The sequence below is a fragment of the Polypterus senegalus genome, chromosome 6, assembly GCF_016835505.1.
Source record: "Polypterus senegalus isolate Bchr_013 chromosome 6, ASM1683550v1, whole genome shotgun sequence".
In the NCBI taxonomy this organism is placed as follows: domain Eukaryota; kingdom Metazoa; phylum Chordata; class Cladistia; order Polypteriformes; family Polypteridae; genus Polypterus; species Polypterus senegalus.
Genome location: NC_053159.1, coordinates 108378962 through 108396653, shown reverse-complemented (window position 1 = coordinate 108396653; position 17692 = coordinate 108378962). Strand labels below are relative to the sequence as shown.

At 37.9% G+C, this 17692-nt stretch overlaps 1 protein-coding gene across 2 annotated transcripts in view; it reads left to right on the top strand.

Annotated features, from left to right (window-relative positions):
- tbx4 (T-box transcription factor 4) overlaps window positions 1-17692 on the top strand; it is a 106726-nt gene that overhangs the window by 58974 nt on the left and 30060 nt on the right. For both annotated transcript variants that reach the window (XM_039756730.1, XM_039756731.1), the window contains exons 4-5: window positions 10348-10467; window positions 17331-17478. In XM_039756730.1, coding sequence (XP_039612664.1) covers window positions 10348-10467; window positions 17331-17478 — 268 coding nt within the window. The remainder of the gene's footprint in view (window positions 1-10347; window positions 10468-17330; window positions 17479-17692) is intronic.

The following is a 17692-nucleotide window of genomic DNA, read 5'->3' as shown; positions in this document are numbered from 1 at the left end:
CTCTGGATCTATAAATCAGTGAGCCATTCTCTATTAGCAAGGGGATAATAAATAAAATGTTAAGATGTACAACACTTCTGCCAAATGCATAGTTTATGAAAATATCAGAGCAACCGAAAGATGAAACATTAGATATGACTCTAATGTCAGGGATGGAGCTGAAGTGTTTTTCAACCCTGGAGGGACATGATACAGATCAGCCTACCCCCATTCCGGACTGGGGTGAGTGTTTAGGTTTGTTATCAGGGGCATTATGGCTAGGCCATCATGGTAACTGCCAACAAAAGAAAAAAGACATATAACTTCAATGCATGTAGATCTTGGTGCAAGCAAGTGTCTTAGTTACTGACGGAACAAATTGCCATGCTCTTTTCCATCACTATTACAACATTCACAATTTTGGCATGAGACAGTTTGCAGTACCTTGGGACACTGTGAGCAACTGAGAACCAAACAACCCAGATGTCACATGTCAGTCCATGGTATTGGTGTTCATTTTCCTAAGAGCTATCCTGAATCTGCAAAATTCATACAAAATAATTTATCATACAGATATGACCTTATAAACATGAACAGCAGTTACATGCTGGCTTCAAATTGTTGTACCATGTGAACTGGTCAGCACATTATGGTAAGTGCTCAAAGATGCTTGTTGTGGAATCATTACTATTGAATGTGTCTCTTATCAAGTTTTGAGGTCTGATATTTCGGAAAATAACATAGGAACTCTTTTTTTACCTTTGACATGTTTGGAAAAAAAATGGAATGTTTTCTAACTATGAGTGAAAAGACAGCTTCACACTTGAATAAAAACACAGCTATAATATGCTGTTGGGTAGCTCAGGACTTAAGCTACCTGTTTGCAGGGTAGCTTAGAATAATGGTGGCAGCAACATTGTTAAAATGTATTTATTTATTTTATCTTTTCAGCTCCTTAAGCTATAACCATGTAAATTACATTTAGACCCAGAACTAATCTTACTAGCCTAAAATCATCACAAATGCAATGAAATTGTGTTATAATGATTTCTCTTTACCCTATTGCTTATGTATGCTAATGACACAATATTGTTATCCAATGAATACACAATGTCAGTGTTTCAAGATATTGGGACAGGAGAAGGGGCAAATGTGAAGAGCAACACTGCAAAAGTACAGGAAACCCCCTAAAAATATACTGAAAATTAAATATATGTTCAACAATAAAAAAGATGGCAACAAAGGAGCGGTGGAATGTTAAGATATAGTCATTAAAAAGCATATCAAAAAATAATATCAAAATAACAATTTGAAAAAAAAATAATACAAATAAAATGTCCAAGGAATAAATGTAAAAAAGTAAAAATACAGATAAAGAGTATTTATTTTGGAAGTGTCTTTTATGGGCTAATCAAATCACGTCTTGTGAGGAAGAAATGTCTCTGAAATTTACAACACAACTTTAACTTATTCAAGAAAGGGCTTTTCGAGGAGGGCAACACATTTTAAGGACCAAAAACCCTCTCCTTCTGGACCATGTAAAACCGTTCGCTAAGAAGAAAATTAGAAAAATATATCTATATGAGTAAAGTAAAGGTAAAAAGGAGGAGCATTGTAGAACCAGTACCTGATTACAAGGAGAAATGTCATAAACTTCATTTAAAATTATTACTATGATTTGAGCGGAAAGAATTAAAAAGTCAGAATGGTACATAAGGTAGTAAAAAGAGAGATTTATGATGCTCTCCTGTGTAGTCAGGTTTGATTGAGGACAACTGGGTATGAGTGAAGACCACCGATTGAGGAAGGGAGGTGAATCTGTTCATTTTGCACAAACAGGAATCGAGGGGTGACATGATAAAAGTGTTAAATGTTATATAGGAAGTATATAAGATGGAGGACAGGAATAAGGGAGCACAGAATGAAATTGCTTAAAGTTAGAATTTGCCCAAATGTTAGCAATTATTTTATATAAGGCCACTGAATTCATAGAACAAATTACCAAATATTATAGTTGAAAGCAGAACCATGGAGGCCTTTAAATCTCAAATAGGCCATACTACAGAAAATTATGTAAATTGGAAATAACATGCTATGTTTGGCAGAATGTCCGGTTCGTATTAAAACTGTTCTTTAAGTATCTTCTTAAGTAATTTTTCGGTAAATTTTAATGATAGATATTGTGTAGTGTTCAAATTCTAGTCCTAGTAATAGAGATAAGCATTGAAGATGAATTTAAAACCTGAATTGGAAGAGAACCGTCCTGTCCATCCAAAATTCTTGAATGCTAAAAACCTTATGATCTACCATTAAATAACCCTTTTCAATATACAGTAGAATTTAATTCAACCTGTCAATGGTCCAAAAAAAAACCAATTTTGTGAACAGCTGTAGTCTATCCTGATCTTGTAGGTTAACTTGGAGAAACTCTTTAGGAAAACCTGTATGAATAAAATCATAAGCCATTTGGATGTGTTCGTTTGTTCATTAATGCAAAAAAGGCTGAACCAGTTTACAGGAAATTTTATATGTCCTTTGCCATTGGTCTGACTTAAAATACAGACTATATGTCACATATAGGATTGCAGTTATAACAGGAGGAGGACAACCCATCCACCACTGACTACAGTTCCCATCAAGTAGTACAAAGTTTTCTACTGGCTGTAATGCTGTCTCAAACCCCATAGATATGCACGGCCTTTGCTTCTCAACTAATCTGAAGAAGTTTCATTGTGTTGCTGGATTATAACATTTGTCTAAGAATGTGTCTTTTTGTCTCATCATGGGCTGTGTTTAGCCATGTTGAATTTCCAAAAGAAAGCTTTTCCCAGTCTATTTATACTGGCAATGGTGGGTACTATACTGCATTTACTGTTTTGAATGTATTTACTGAGACATGCTCGTTACTAAAAGACACTATATAAAAATAATGAACTGTCAGTTTGATGACAGTTGACTAAAGATGATGAGCACCAGAACGTTGAATTTATAGTGAAAAGGAAATGTACTTACAATTGTTAACTTCAGTCAACCAAAACTTCTCTGAATTGTATTTCAAGTTGTTATGGATCAGCTGAGGTGAGAATCACTGAGGTATGACCTGTGTGGCCAGTCCTTTGCCCTTTTCAACACAGCTCACACTTTCTGAGATCTTCTCTGTATGTCCTTGTTCTGCCACACCACAAATGTGTGTGTTTTAGGTTAACTAGCCACTCTACACTGGCCATGAATGTGTGTGTTTGTGTCTCTGTGTGTGGATGCATGAGTGAGAATGTCCTGTCCTTCATCTTTTTCCATGAACCTGTTTTTGAATTGCAGGCCACTGTCAATTTTGGAACTATCCTGCACAATAGTAACCAGCCTTGTATTGAAAGCCATGTTATAGCAGGAAAAAGTTAGAGTTTGGTCTAAGGAAGCATTTTCTGATTACATGTGTGGTGTAGGCCTTGCACGTTTAACAAGATGGTTATAGTTTAATACCCACCTATGACTTACATTGTGAACCTTAGCAGAGCTCCTTTTGAAAAAAAAAAAAAACAAATACATAGTCATACTGAGTCTGCATCTTGTAAGTTGCTCTGGATAAGGGTGTTAGGAGCCTACATAATCAAATACAACATCCTACTTCAGATTCTGCTTCCGATTTATTTTATCTAATGGAATTCCATCCCCCCTGGCCTACCCATGGCTATGTGGTCACTATAATTCCACATGGACAGGAACTCATTTTGCTCTGCGACCCTAATCTCACTTAAGTTTGAGATTAAATGGCTTTGCATCAGTAATCTTTAGCACATCTGCCTAAGAACAAACACCTCCTGTGACAATGACACACTGTCGCTCTATTAGCAGGCTTTAAAGCAGGTCTTATCGGCAGTTGTCATCAGGTTTAAGTTGCTTCAGAGACACCTTTCAATCCGCTTTTGCTGGGTCACTTTAGCTATGAAGCTTTGCATCGCCATGCCATGTTGTGAGAGATTTCCTCAGAGTATCTTGGTGTTAATCCTTTCATCTATTTTCTAAACTTCTTTTCTCCATTACAGAGTTGTGGGTAGTTGGGGCTTATCACAATAGCATTGGGTGTGAGGCAGAAATGCACCTGAGATGGCCTGTCAGTTCATCACAAGGCACTCCCCTACAGGCACTCTTATTCACTCTTACTGGATCAAAGTTGTTGAGTTGTCATCAATTAGTCTAACATGAACTAACATGGGATATAAAAGGGAAAAATTAGAGAAAGTCCAGTTGACATGGGAAGAATATACAAACTCCACACTAGATCGCTATTCACTCCTCTTTAAATGATTTATTCTTTCATCCATTTACTAATCTGCTTTGTTCAATTCAAGGTCACCGTGGCTGGAGCACTTGGCACAAGGCAGGAACCATACCAATTGCACACATCCATAAGAAGTCATACTGGGCTAATTTATATTTGCCAAATAGACTGTTTCTAAAACCTATAAATAATCTACATTGTAATTCTTTTAAGTACAAAACAGACTAAGGTGCTTGTTTTTAAATTATGTTTTTTTAATGTAGCCTTTTGTGGTGATCCACCATTCTTGTTAGCAAAATATATAATAATGGGTTTGGTTTTCCGATCTGCAGTCTGGCAATTGACATCCTTCTCTCCTTTAACAGTTTTTGAAAGTCACCTGTACTGTGTCTTCTCCTGCATAGAGAAGCCAACTGTCTTCCATTCCATTACACTTTTTTGTTCATTTATCTGGAGAGTATATAGATATAGTAGCACCAACTATTCAGTTAAACAAATTGCATTTATTTATACAGTGCCCTCCTGAAGGTGCTCTACAAAGGAAAGGAAAGTAGAAACAAAGCAAAATTCAAAATCATCTATATATATATATATAATTCACTAAGGGCACGCAAGACAGTGAGCACAAGACAGAGAGCCCCGCCCACCAACTCTAAGACCATGGGATACGCACGACACAGCCCCGCCCGCCAACTTTAACCTTCCTCCCGCGTCATGAGATATGCACGACAGAGTCCCACTCGCCAACTGTAACTCTCCTGCTGCGTCCACCCTCGCTCTCGAGGCATGCGTACTGCCCGCACAGAACACCTCACCAAACACAGCCTCAGTCGCTTTCGTCTCTGCTACAGTCCATATGAACCTCAGAGCCACGTTGACTTTTCATTGTTCTTTTCGATACCGGCTGCTTTTCTATATATATATATAAACGACCAAGTCGCCCGACCATGGGGTACGCACGACAGAGCCCCGCCTGCCCACTCTAACCCTCCTCTCGCGTCATGGGGAAGCATGACAGAGCCCCGCCCGCCATCTCTAATCCACCTTCCGCGTCCACCGTTGCTCTCGAGGCTAAAGAGAAGGCTGAATCAAACAGCAATAATTAGCAAACAAACAAAAATAACTGGCAGTAACAGTGCAAAATTCACAATTGGTATGCCAGTTTGAAAAGATAAGTTTTGAGGGTAGTTTTAAAATGTTTTATTGAATCGAGCTGATGTATATGAGAGAGAAGAGAATTCCCGAGTTGAGGAGCACTATGAGAGACGCTCGAGCTCCCATAGCACAGAGTTTGATATGTGGTACAGCAAGTACAGCTGCAGATGAGAATCTGAGTGAGCGAGAGGAGTGTCAGTCTGCAGGAGATCAATGAGGTTGTGGAGAGCTTTAAATGTTAAGAGTGGTATTTAGTATTGTATTCTGTAGTTAACAGGGAGAAGGTGAAGTTGAGAGAGAATAGGTGTAGTATGTCCAGTGGATTTAGAACAGCAGGTTATTATCCTGGCAGCAGAATTTTGAATAAATTGTAAGTGATGGATACGTTTTTGTGTGATGACAGATAGAATAGCATTACAGTAATCTATACGTTAGGTGACTCGGGCATTAACCAATACTTTAGTACTGTATTGCGTAAGAACAGGACGAAGTCTAGAAATGTTTCAGAGATGGAAGAAAGCAGTCTGAGAAATGTTACTTGTACAGGACGAATTATTTAATAATAATAATAATAATAATAATAATAATAATTATTATTATTTAATAATTGCCATATTTAGTGTATAAATGGATATAAATAATTGCATGTAAACTATTCGCCAAAATCTGTTGTATGTAAACGATACTGTTTAAAACGTTATTGTTTTTTCATCAGAAAACCCAGTTTCCACTTCTACCTGTATTAGTTTAAATGGCACTTTTACCACTCGCAATAGTGCGGACGCAACACAGTGAATGCGCCGTCTATCTAAATATGTCTATGTTTTCTGTAGCCTGCTATAGGAAGGTACTCTTTCGACCATTGGCATTGGTTTCGCTCCTTGCTATTTTCGTTATACTGTGACGGTGGTTTCCTAAGCCTTTGTTATACAGAATTCCTTCCTCACCATTTTCCGTTCCTATTCTTACACTGCCATATGCTACGGCGGGCTTCGGCTAGTTTAATATAATAACACAAGTAAACAAACTTTGAAAGCATGAATTCATGTATAAATGAGAGCAGTTTTACAGACTGAGATGACAAAAAGCACAATTGAGTTCTATAAGGATGGTACAGAAAATTAAAGTTGGGGAGTACAGTTATGGGAGCTGTTTATTGATCTAATCAACCTAAAGTTATTACCATGTGTTTTATCATGCTTTTAAATCACCTATGACATGCACCCAACACAAAAGGTACCAACTAACTTGGGTTTATTTCTTAATGGAGATAGGAAGAAATATCAAAATTAGCTACTATATGTACCTGTTATTTGTAACTTCTTACCTATCTGATTGTCCATATTGTGTTCAGCATATTCAGTTCTAGGAAAGTCTATGGTATTAGGGCTGTCTTTACTCCCAAACTTTTACTTTGACCCAGTTTACAGCAAACAGATGGTTTTACAAGAACATTTACTAATGCCTTTAAGAGACCACAGTTAAACAAGGAGTGAACTATCTGTCTTCTTGGCTCACTAGTAACAATCAGACAGAGATGCTGACTTTAGGCTTTCACTTAAAAATTGTATTTAATTGTGTGAAAACCAAGAACAGCAGATATAAGCAATGCAAAGAATTATACAACCTTGGTATTTCATGCAATCATTCAACCCCAGATGACAATGTACAGATGGCTTCTTTTCTTTTTTCTTAATTGGAAAATGAAAAATAAAACATTTTTTACTGGGGGAAGAGAGAGAGCTACATGAAAATGTCCATAATAGCATTAAATGAAAAGCTCCATGAAAGCAAGAGGACTTGCTTCTTGCATGTTACCATTTTTGTGAATTTCCCCTTGGGATTAATAAAGTATCTATCTATCTATCTATCTATCTATCTATCTATCTATCTATCTATCTATCTATCTATCTATCTATCTATCTCTATTTTTGCAATTGATCTAAACTCTTTACAAAACTGTCAAATAAAAACAGCAATTGAACTGACAGCTCTATGAATGTGTGCCAGGAAACTGCAGTATCTTCTTTATACCATCCCATATAGATGGCATGACACAGGACAGGGATGACTTTGAGATTCCAGACCAGTCAGCCAGTTCACACTGAAAACTACCAGTTGTCAGTTTACTGTTGTTAAAACCTGGAACGCAACAGGGATTGCAAGATTTGTGTGTGATGGTCTTTGGGCTCCAATTCAGCACACAACTTCAAGAGGAAATCTAAATAGGCCTATAAGCCAGTCATCATTGTTGACAGTTATGTTGTACAACATACAGCACAACTTGTATAATCTTTCTTTCAGGGATAGCATCCTCTCGGAGCCTGGCTCCTCACACTACTTACCAATAACACTACAAGAGAGGAGACAATGAAAGTCACTCTCACACATGCCCAGTGATAAAATGGACCACTGGTTCTTGAAAAGGTAGGTGGTGGTGTTTGGACTCATTGGGCATACAGCTGTCCTTCACCACAAAGGTTTGCTGCATTGTGATGGCTTGTGTAGTGCTACACAACACAGCACAGAAACACAGACTGACACTTCCACTGGAAATGGATCAAAATGAGCACATGAATAACCCAGACCCTTTCCCTCAGGACATCCACACAATGGCAATTCAAAGGCATTTTGTTGTTGTATATTAAATGTTAAGAGACTTGTTATGTATTGCAACATATTGACAAAATAATTTTTTTTTTTTTAAAGTTCAGTAAGAATGTTGTGAATAGTTTGCAGTTCTGTTCATAAAGCCTGGGTCAATCCACGCTGTGTTTCCATTTGTGCCTATAGCACCTTGTCAGTTGAAATACTTTTCGTGGGTCCCATAGCACTGGTGGTAGTTTTGGCACTGCATCACAGCACACTACTACTGCTCTCTCCACCCAACTGCTGTCACTTGCTCACTCTTGTTTTTTATTTCTTTTATTTGTGACTCCCACAGAGAGACCAACAAAAATAATGTTTTGGTAGTTCTCCACTTCAGTAACTCATTTTCTGTGTTCTCCCTTTTTTGTAGTAAAGATGTCATTCAGGAATGTGACTCAGTTTATATGGTGATTAGATTATGAATATTCTTTTTTATGCCATATATGGTTACTGATTAGAGGAGGTGGGAGGAGACAAAATGTGCATGCGTGCATACAGTAGTTCTAAGTTGATCTGAGATTTATAAAGGAAATTGGTGTGGTGTGTGGCTAAAGTATGGCTTAATAATTCCAATTTTTTGTACATTTTTGACTTTTGAATGTAAACAAATTTTAATATGGAATCCAAGCAAAGTTTTATGCATGAGGCCTGAAAGCTGCAATAAACTTGAATAAACCAGAATGCCATATTTTCCTATAATACATTTATTTTTTTTCACATGGAAGTTTTCGCTGGATAAATGGCACTGTATGTTAACTTTGATATATACCAAGCAAACTGTATGCATGTTATGGGCATGTGAAATTGAAAATATAGTGAATATAGCCTCTCATTGTGTATTTAGTTATATTTAAAATCTTAATTGTTGCTAACCTCCAAGAATTTTAAGCCACAAAAAAACAGTTGAAATGTTCGTGATTAAATATGGTATCATCAAACGTATGTTCATCAAGAAAAAAATCAATCAATTGTCCCATATTTACTATATTTATTTTCTTTCTCAGATATTAAAATGAGGCAATATATTAGGTTAGTGGTTAGCATTTCAGTTTCATGTATTTAGGGAAATTTGTTTTGCTGACCCTTCACTGTGGAGTACATGTTCTCTCTGTGTATACATTCCTACCCCCCCCATGCCAAAAATGTAAATGTAAGGCTGATTGGTGACTTCAGGTTCATTGTGAGCAAGTACGCCCAGTACTTGTGCATTTGCCTGAACCTTCCAGGGTCACAGTGTTCCTGCCTTGAACACAAAGCTGCCAAGTTAAACACCAGCTCCATGACCTTGTAATGGATGGATGGATTGTAAAGAGTTAGAGGCTACCATGTAGAGACTGAAAAACTACAAGTCAGGTTAGGCTGGGGGGCATGCACTGGTACAGTGTGTTGCTGCACCCACCTCACGACGAAATAGCTCAGGATCCTGGTTGGCAACCCCCCAGACAGAAACTTGGTCCAGTCCCACCCTCTGGAAATGACCATCTATCTGCCACAGCCAGGTGTTACATGGGCATCCCCTTAGCCTGGTCCAGTCGCTCGGGTCCTCAGCAATGAGGATCCTGTGAGCCGGATCACCCTCAAAGGATTCGCACCACATCGCTGTAGTGCTGTAACTGACGCTCTCTCACAATGCAGGTAATTTGCCTCATTCAGGACTCCATGAGCAACCGCTCATTCGACACAAAGTCAAACCAATGGTACTCAAGGATTCTCCAGAGAGACAATTGAAGTGTAGTCTTCATCTCAGGTCACTGGATTGTGTCCATGTCTTGAAACCATATAGCAAAGCAGAGAGCACCAGGACTGTAAAGACTTGGACCTTTGTCCTTTTGCATAGATATCAGGAGCGTCACACACCCCTTTCCAGCGATCTCATGACCCCCCATGCTCTCTCAATCCATCTACTGACTTCATAGGAAGAGCCACCAGAGACATGAATGTCGCTGCTGAGGAAAGTAAACCTCTCAGCAAGGTTGATACTCTCTCCGTAGTAAGACACACTTAAAGGGATATTGGTATTTATCCGGGACAGTCACATGCCTAGACATCCAGATTCCTCTTTCAGTCTCTCGTGAGCCCCAATCAGAGTCTCCATTGACTCTACAATGATCACAGTATCATCAGCAAAGTCAAGATCAGTAAATATTTCTTACCATCATGCACTTGAATAAAGTTTGGTTTAAAAAAGAAGAAATCCATTATTGAAATTTCACAAAAGGTAAATCTGGTTTTATAAAGCATAACAAAAAAATTTAGAAATTCTTCTCATTTATTTTTTTTTGTAGACGGATGTTTCCAAGCTTCAAGATCAAAGTGTCTGGAATGAATCCGAAAACAAAATATATTCTACTTATTGACATTGTTCAAGCAGATGAACATCGCTATAAATTCTGTGACAACAAATGGCAAGTCTCATTTATGTTTTTATTTCTGTTAATTGCTTTGATCTAGCTTAATTTCTATAGAATAATTTCTTATTGGTCAAAGACATAATACTTAAGGAAGATCCATCCATCCATCCATCCATTTTCTAACCTGCTGAATCCGAATACAGGGTCACGGGGACTTAAGGAAGATGATATTTCAAATTTTGAAGGTGTGTTTTTCTGGTATTAAGACCAGTTTACCTGTTCATAGTCAGATTACTTGGCATCGGTGGAGTTTTATTTTATATTCTTTCAGAGAGTTCAGAAATGTTCTGGATATGTGTGATGATTACCATTTGCCAAAGACAACAGAAACTACATATCACAAAATATGCACCTTAACCCAAGAGAGACAACAGATTATTTTGTAACACATAATTAAAAACTAGGGTCACATACGTCTTAAGAATTTATAAAACACACATACAAAGGGATAAAGAAAAAGGGAATTGAATCAAATAATTAGTGGAAAACATACCAAAACAAAGCTGGCTGCCCCACTGGACCTTGATAAATGGGCGGCTACTCTTGCTGTCTGGTGGAGTGCCTCACCCACTTACCCATCTCCTAGGCACTCTGTCATAGTTGCCCTTCTCACCTCCCACTTCTTTCTTTGTCTCCCTTTCTCAGTTTGGCCATTTTTTTCACCAGTGTTCCTTCTTCCTGGTGCTAGACTCAAATTCTTTTGCGTAGAGGTGACCTTTAAACCCCACCTGAGGGTAACTTTAAGCTCAAATAATACTTACAATTATGATTCTGACCATATAACACTCAATGACTGTCTGTAGTATGTTGGCCTATTTACATAATATGTAAATACTAAATAATATTTTAACAAAGCAATATTTAATACAAAATTTGCAAAGCAACAAAACACATGTAAAATAATAATTTAAAAAAGACATTACCCAAAAAAGAGATAAACTTTCTTAAACCAGGGCTCAGACAATGGCTAAACCAACAGTGGGTTGAAGATGAATTAGCTGGCCTTAAACCTGCACGCTGCACAATCCTCCTCTTCCCTAAAGTAAAATTTTAAGCTATTAAGATACAATGAAAGTCAAACTAAACCAAAACAATCATAAAGCACACAATACAAATGTCCCATAGTGTAATACAGTTGGCAACACTCCAAGGCAGCCTGAACTCCCACTTTATAGGCTGGCTTTGGCCTATATTGAGCCAAATGGAGTTTGGATTCAAAAGTTTAAAATATTCTTAAAAGTCCCAAAATAACAACAAATATGCTTCACAAGGGGGAGAACTGTAAAACTCCATCCTGCACAGACATGTCTGACAAAGAAACTTAATGGAGTTTTTCACAACAATGTAGAAAAAATGTATTTACTTATTTATTTGTGTATTTATAAAGCACTTTAAAAACAACATCAAGGCTGACCAAAGTGCTGTACAATAAAAAAAAGAAAACCCAACATATCAGACACACAAAACCGAAGGGTAAATGAAACAGAAACACATAAACACATAAGAACTGAAAAGATTCTTAAAAAAAGTATACAGATAGCCAACATATCATACTGGGTTAAAAGCCAGAGAGTAAAAATGTGTTTTTAAATAGGATTTAAAGAAAGGTAGCGAAGGAGCCTGCCTAACGTGCAAATCGTTATAGAGATTTGGGACTGCAACTGAAAAAGCTTGAGCACAAGGAAGTTTGTATCATGCTTTAGGAACACATAAAAGCATCTGGTCTGCTAACCTGAGAGAGCGAGACGGTACGTAAGGGTGCAGGAGTTCCGACAAATAAAGTGGGGGACAACCATTAAAAGATTTAAAAACAAATACAAGGATCTTAAAATGGATTCGAAAACTAATTGGAAGCCAGTGAAGGGAAGCCAAAATCCGGGTAATCCGGCTCATGCTTTCTTGTGCCAGTTAAAAATCGAGCAGCAGCGTTTTGCACCAGCTCTAGGTGAGCAATGGAGGCCTGGCTAATTCCAAAAAGAAGGACATTGCAGTAATCTAAATGAGATGTTATAAAAGCATGTATCACTGTTTCAAGGTTGCACTTAGACAAAATAGGCTTGATTTTTGACAGCCACCTCAACTAGAAAAAGCAAGATTTTACACTGTTTTCACATGACTATTTCACCCCTAAATTTGTGATCATGGATTTCTCAAATTGAGCAACAGTGGAAAGGTCGATGCAGGGGATCCTGCTGGTGCTATTGGGTCTAAATGGCATGACTTCTGTCTTGTTCTCATTAAAATTTAGAAAATGTAATGCCATCCAACTCCTTATGTCAATAAGGCAATCAAGCATGGGCTGGACAGAACATGGACCTTGGCGCTTCAGAGGGAAATAAACCTGACAGTCTTCTGCATAAAGATGAAAGAAAATACCGTGTTTCCGAAAAATAGCACCGAGTGGCAGCAGGTACAAGGAGAACAGAAGAGGTCCCAGGATGGAGCCCTGTGGTACCCCCAGGGGAGGGCAACAGAGGTGGAAGTAAAATCATCAATGCTGACACAAAAACTTCTATCTGAGTGATAGGACCTAAACCATTGGAGAGTTAAACCTATGATGCCCACCCACTGCTCCAGCTTGGAGATGAAGATCTCATGGTCTATCGTGCCAAAGGCAGCTGTTAAATCCAAAAGCATAAGTAATACACAGTCACCAGAGTACACTGTTAAAAGAATATAAATAACAACATATTCAAAAAAAGGAGGAAAATGTAGTTTACTAAAAACCAATCCAAAGCAAACTAGTCCAAATACAAAATCTACAGGAACAATTATAAGAAGCAGGGCAAAACAGAAAAAGACTATAGTTAAAAAAAACAGATTACAACCAAACAAAATACAATACTCCACAAAACCACTGAACCACCAATACACTTTCATATGACCTACCCCAAACTTTAATTCCCAGCTTTCCTCTGGGCTGGGGGCTGGTTCCTAAACTATGATGGCCAGGCAGCCATGTCTCTTGGGATCCACCCTCAAAACACAAGGAACATAGGAGAATAGCAAGAAATACATAAATACTGAACAATAACCACACAAAGAATACACAATTAAGCAAATAGTAAATGAGCAATACAATACAGTATTATATAAAAAATGGAAAACAACAAAGGATAATGAACAAAAAAGGCCAAAAGTAGCAGTTAAAACATGAACCATGGAGGAGAACCCTGTCTTAATCATAACACTTGGACCTTCCTGTAGCTCACTTGTAGTGGCTCTTCTTGAATCATCCTTGTGGTTTAGCAGGTTCTCCTCCTCACAATAGTCCTCGAAAGCACTAATGTGGTTCTTATGGTGAACAAATTCAAATGTTACTCTTAAATAAGCCCTTCTGGTTAAATATAGTTATGCAATTAAAAAAACTAGGATTTTTGAACTTCCAGAACATTCACTTCTAAGTCAGCGGCAGCACCACTGTCCCTCCCATCTCAATCACTGATACCTTTAGCAAACAGTTCTGGCTTTCTGCCTGTTCTATCTAGCGTTGTTCTTAAACAATCAACATGGTTGCAGCTAGGGAGCATGTGACACCACTGAAGGGTCTAAATGTCATCTGGCCAAAGATTTTCTTTCTCAACAGAGGCATGTCTTCAATGTGCCACATTCTTGCTTGATACATTAGCTGATTTGATTTCCTGACCTTCTTTCCAAGACACCAATAACTCTTTCTCAATGAGTTGTTATCAGAAGTTTTAGTTACAAACAATAATGACCTGATTAACATACAAAGGTCCAAGGTACCGTTCACAGAGACACATTAATTTGTTTCATGTTGGTTCCAGTCTTCTCACACGTGCACACAAGCAAACCATGAGTTTTCTTTTTTTATAGAGGTCCAAAAGCCTTTTACCTCTTTAGCAGGACCTTTACTCATGGCAACCCTTTGACAACTTGACACCCACTGACCAGTTTATGATTTTTTTTTATCTGTGAACACTTTATTATTTAATTTGGATTTGCAATATAAGTAATTTGGTTTCACTTTCATTTTTCACAAAGATTTTAAGACTTGCAAATTCGTTATTCCTTTATGTTTTTGGAATGGTGCAGTGCCAACTTGGTTTTTAATGGGAGTTGCCAGTTTTGAAGGTTGATTTTATTATGTCCCAACCTGTTGCTAGTAGGCATGGTTCTGGTACTTAAACTGGCATCAAACATCCTTCAGTGTTCAAACTTGTGGATGTTCTGTATAAAAAAGAAAAAAAATGCCAGACCCCTATTTAAAATTCTCAGTGATTGACTATTTGGGTAGACAATTTGAGTTTTGCTGTTTAATTTTGGCTTTGACGGACAATCATTTTGCCTTCCTATTATGAATATTCCACCTTGGTTTTTCCTGTCAGCCCTCAGAGGAGAAACCTCAAGTCTGCATTAGAAATTCAGAAAAAAACAAAAGTATGGTATCATACATAAAAAGAAAAGATTTGTCCTTGAAGTCTCTGAGCTGGAAACGATCTAAAAGATTTGATTAGAAAAAGTGATGATAAAATGATATTCACTAGTTAGCCAAAAATGGGTCAGTTAATTTACCATACACACCAATCAATAAAGAAAACATGTGCAGCCAGTATGGAGTCACCACAAGTCCAATAGGTGAAATAAAAACACGCACATCCACTCATCCTTTTTGAAACATGCAATTGTGGGGTCGGAGGATTAACATTGGGTGCAAGTTAAGAAACAACACTAGACAGGGCATCAATCTGTTGAAAGGGTACTTCAACACATCCGTTCAGAGTTGTTCATACATGGCCATAATTTCAGATGAGGAAGTGAAAACCAGAATAAACAAAATAAAAAAAACTGATGTAAAGATATGAAATTCTTAGGGTTTAAACAAAGGAATCTAAAGCTGTAAGACAGCAGCACTAACAACTACAAAGCAACACTCATAAATAGCTAAAGTGTGGTTTGATTAACTACTGATTTGAAAGGACAACCAGAAGAAAATAGAACCCATACAGTACCCCATAATTTATTGCTTGGTTCAGATGAATTAAACAGAATAGGGAAATGCATGCTTATTGAAAGAAATCCATCCATACATTTTCTATATTCACTCATCTTCTTGAGAAGTAAGGTGAATCAGAGATGCAAATATATTAAGTGTGTATTTTTTATTTTGTTTATAAATAAATCTAAAATAAGAGCAAGCAAATTCTAAGAGTAATATTGATAGTGAAGATGTGTTATGACCTCCCAAATGCCCTGACTCAGGCTCACTGTGTCATGCAGTTTTTATGAGATATATGGTACTGTATGTCATTCTCTTCGGACTGCCGCAAGCCCTCCCTTATAATAGCTTTCAACCTGCCTCAGAAAATAACAGCCAATTAAGCAGTCAAGCCTGCCCTAAGACATTTTGTTCCTGAGGTGCTCTAGTGTGGAGAGCAAGGACATAATCATGAAACCACATGATCTGCATGGCCACATTACACCAACTGCAGACTATGAGTTTGAATGTTGTGTATACAAAGTCATCTCTTTGATTCCAGAACTATTCAGAAGGAATATCAAATCCTCTAAGAAAAGAAATATTGTAGCAGAAAGATAAAAGAACTAATTTATGTATTTAATCAAATGCATGTTTTTTAGAAGTACTTTTTATCAGTTATTCTGACATCCCAAAGATCAGTTAGGTCAATTCTTAATTCACCATGACTCTGATTTGGGTGAAGCAGGTTTGAGAGTGTTACTTTTATTGGCATGTCAATCAGTCTATGGGGTAATTTGCATAAATATCTGTAGGAGAATTTCTACAATTACAGCTAAAAGACTTTGAAATGGTGTCCACACCTATATACAGTACATATATCAATTCATCACTGAATTCACTTAATCCTATTTTTTAGATTCTGGAGAGGCAGAGTCTCTCATATCAACATCAGGAATATGTAGGAATCAACCCTGAATAGGGTGCCAGTCTATCACAAGGCACTCTCATGCTTAGCAGGACAGTTCAGAGTCTCCAACTAATCTAACAGGAGCATCTTTAGGATATGGTAGTGTGGACAATATAGGGGGCACTCCTTTGTGAACCCCAAACTCAAACAATCAGAAGGAGCATAGTACCAAAAGAAATGGGGATTTATTAACAAAAAAATGGAATAAGCAATACTGGGGAAGAACAAAGTACAAATGAACAAAAATAACAAACACATCTGCATTCCAGATCTAGCTTAGTGGCAGTAAATTCCTGCTGCTCTTTTTCACTTGTTCTCCCACCTCACTTTCCAGTACTCTCCTTCCTCCCTTCGGTCAGCTGTACCCTTGTAACCAACTGTGCCCCTACTCTAAGTTCAAGGCCCTTTTATACTGTGCCACAGACTCCTTACCTAAGCACTTCCATGGTTCCGGCTGACAGCTATCACATGGGTAGAACTTCCCCTAGTGGCACCAGGTGTCCCAAAACGTTTTGCTGCACCACAGAGGGCTAGTTGTCCTCCCCAGTAGCCCTGAAAGGCTACAACACATTGTTCCCTAATGGCTTGGTAAACCTCAGACCCCACAATGGAGCTTATGCTACTACTTACAGAGTCTTAATTGACCCCCTGTTGTGATGGTAGCATCTCTTGATGTTCAACAGGGGCACAGCTACCTAGATTACTTTCACAAACATGGTGAGAGCACACAAACTCCACACAGAAAGCGGCCAGGCTGAGATTTGAGTCCACACAGCCCCACTATGTAAATTAAAGACTGATGGACTGACCTAAAAGAAGGAGTTGTAGAGTTACATGCCCAGCTATGTATGATCACTGCATCTCACTCTCCCACTCACACTCTTAAACAGACAAGTGTTATCTCTCCTGTGTTAGACTGAGTCGCTTACTGTTACTGTGTTGTTACAGGATGGTTGCAGGCAAGGCAGAACCAGCAATGCCAGGGCGATTGTATGTCCACCCAGATTCTCCAGCTACAGGAATGCATTGGATGCGCCAACTGGTTTCTTTTCAAAAGTTAAAGCTCACCAACAACCACCTTGATCCCTTTGGTCATGTAAGTAGCTACTCTAAAATAAACCCTTCAAATGACACATTTTGTCGCAGTTGAGGTGAAATCATGTCTCAGAGATGAAAAGAGATTTACAGCAGCTGTAAGATGAGTCTGCCTTAATTGTTGATTTTTGAACATATATATTAATTATGAATTCATTTTGCCTATTTTTGTGCAGTTTAAAAATTATTAAATGTATTGATTACATTTGTGCCCT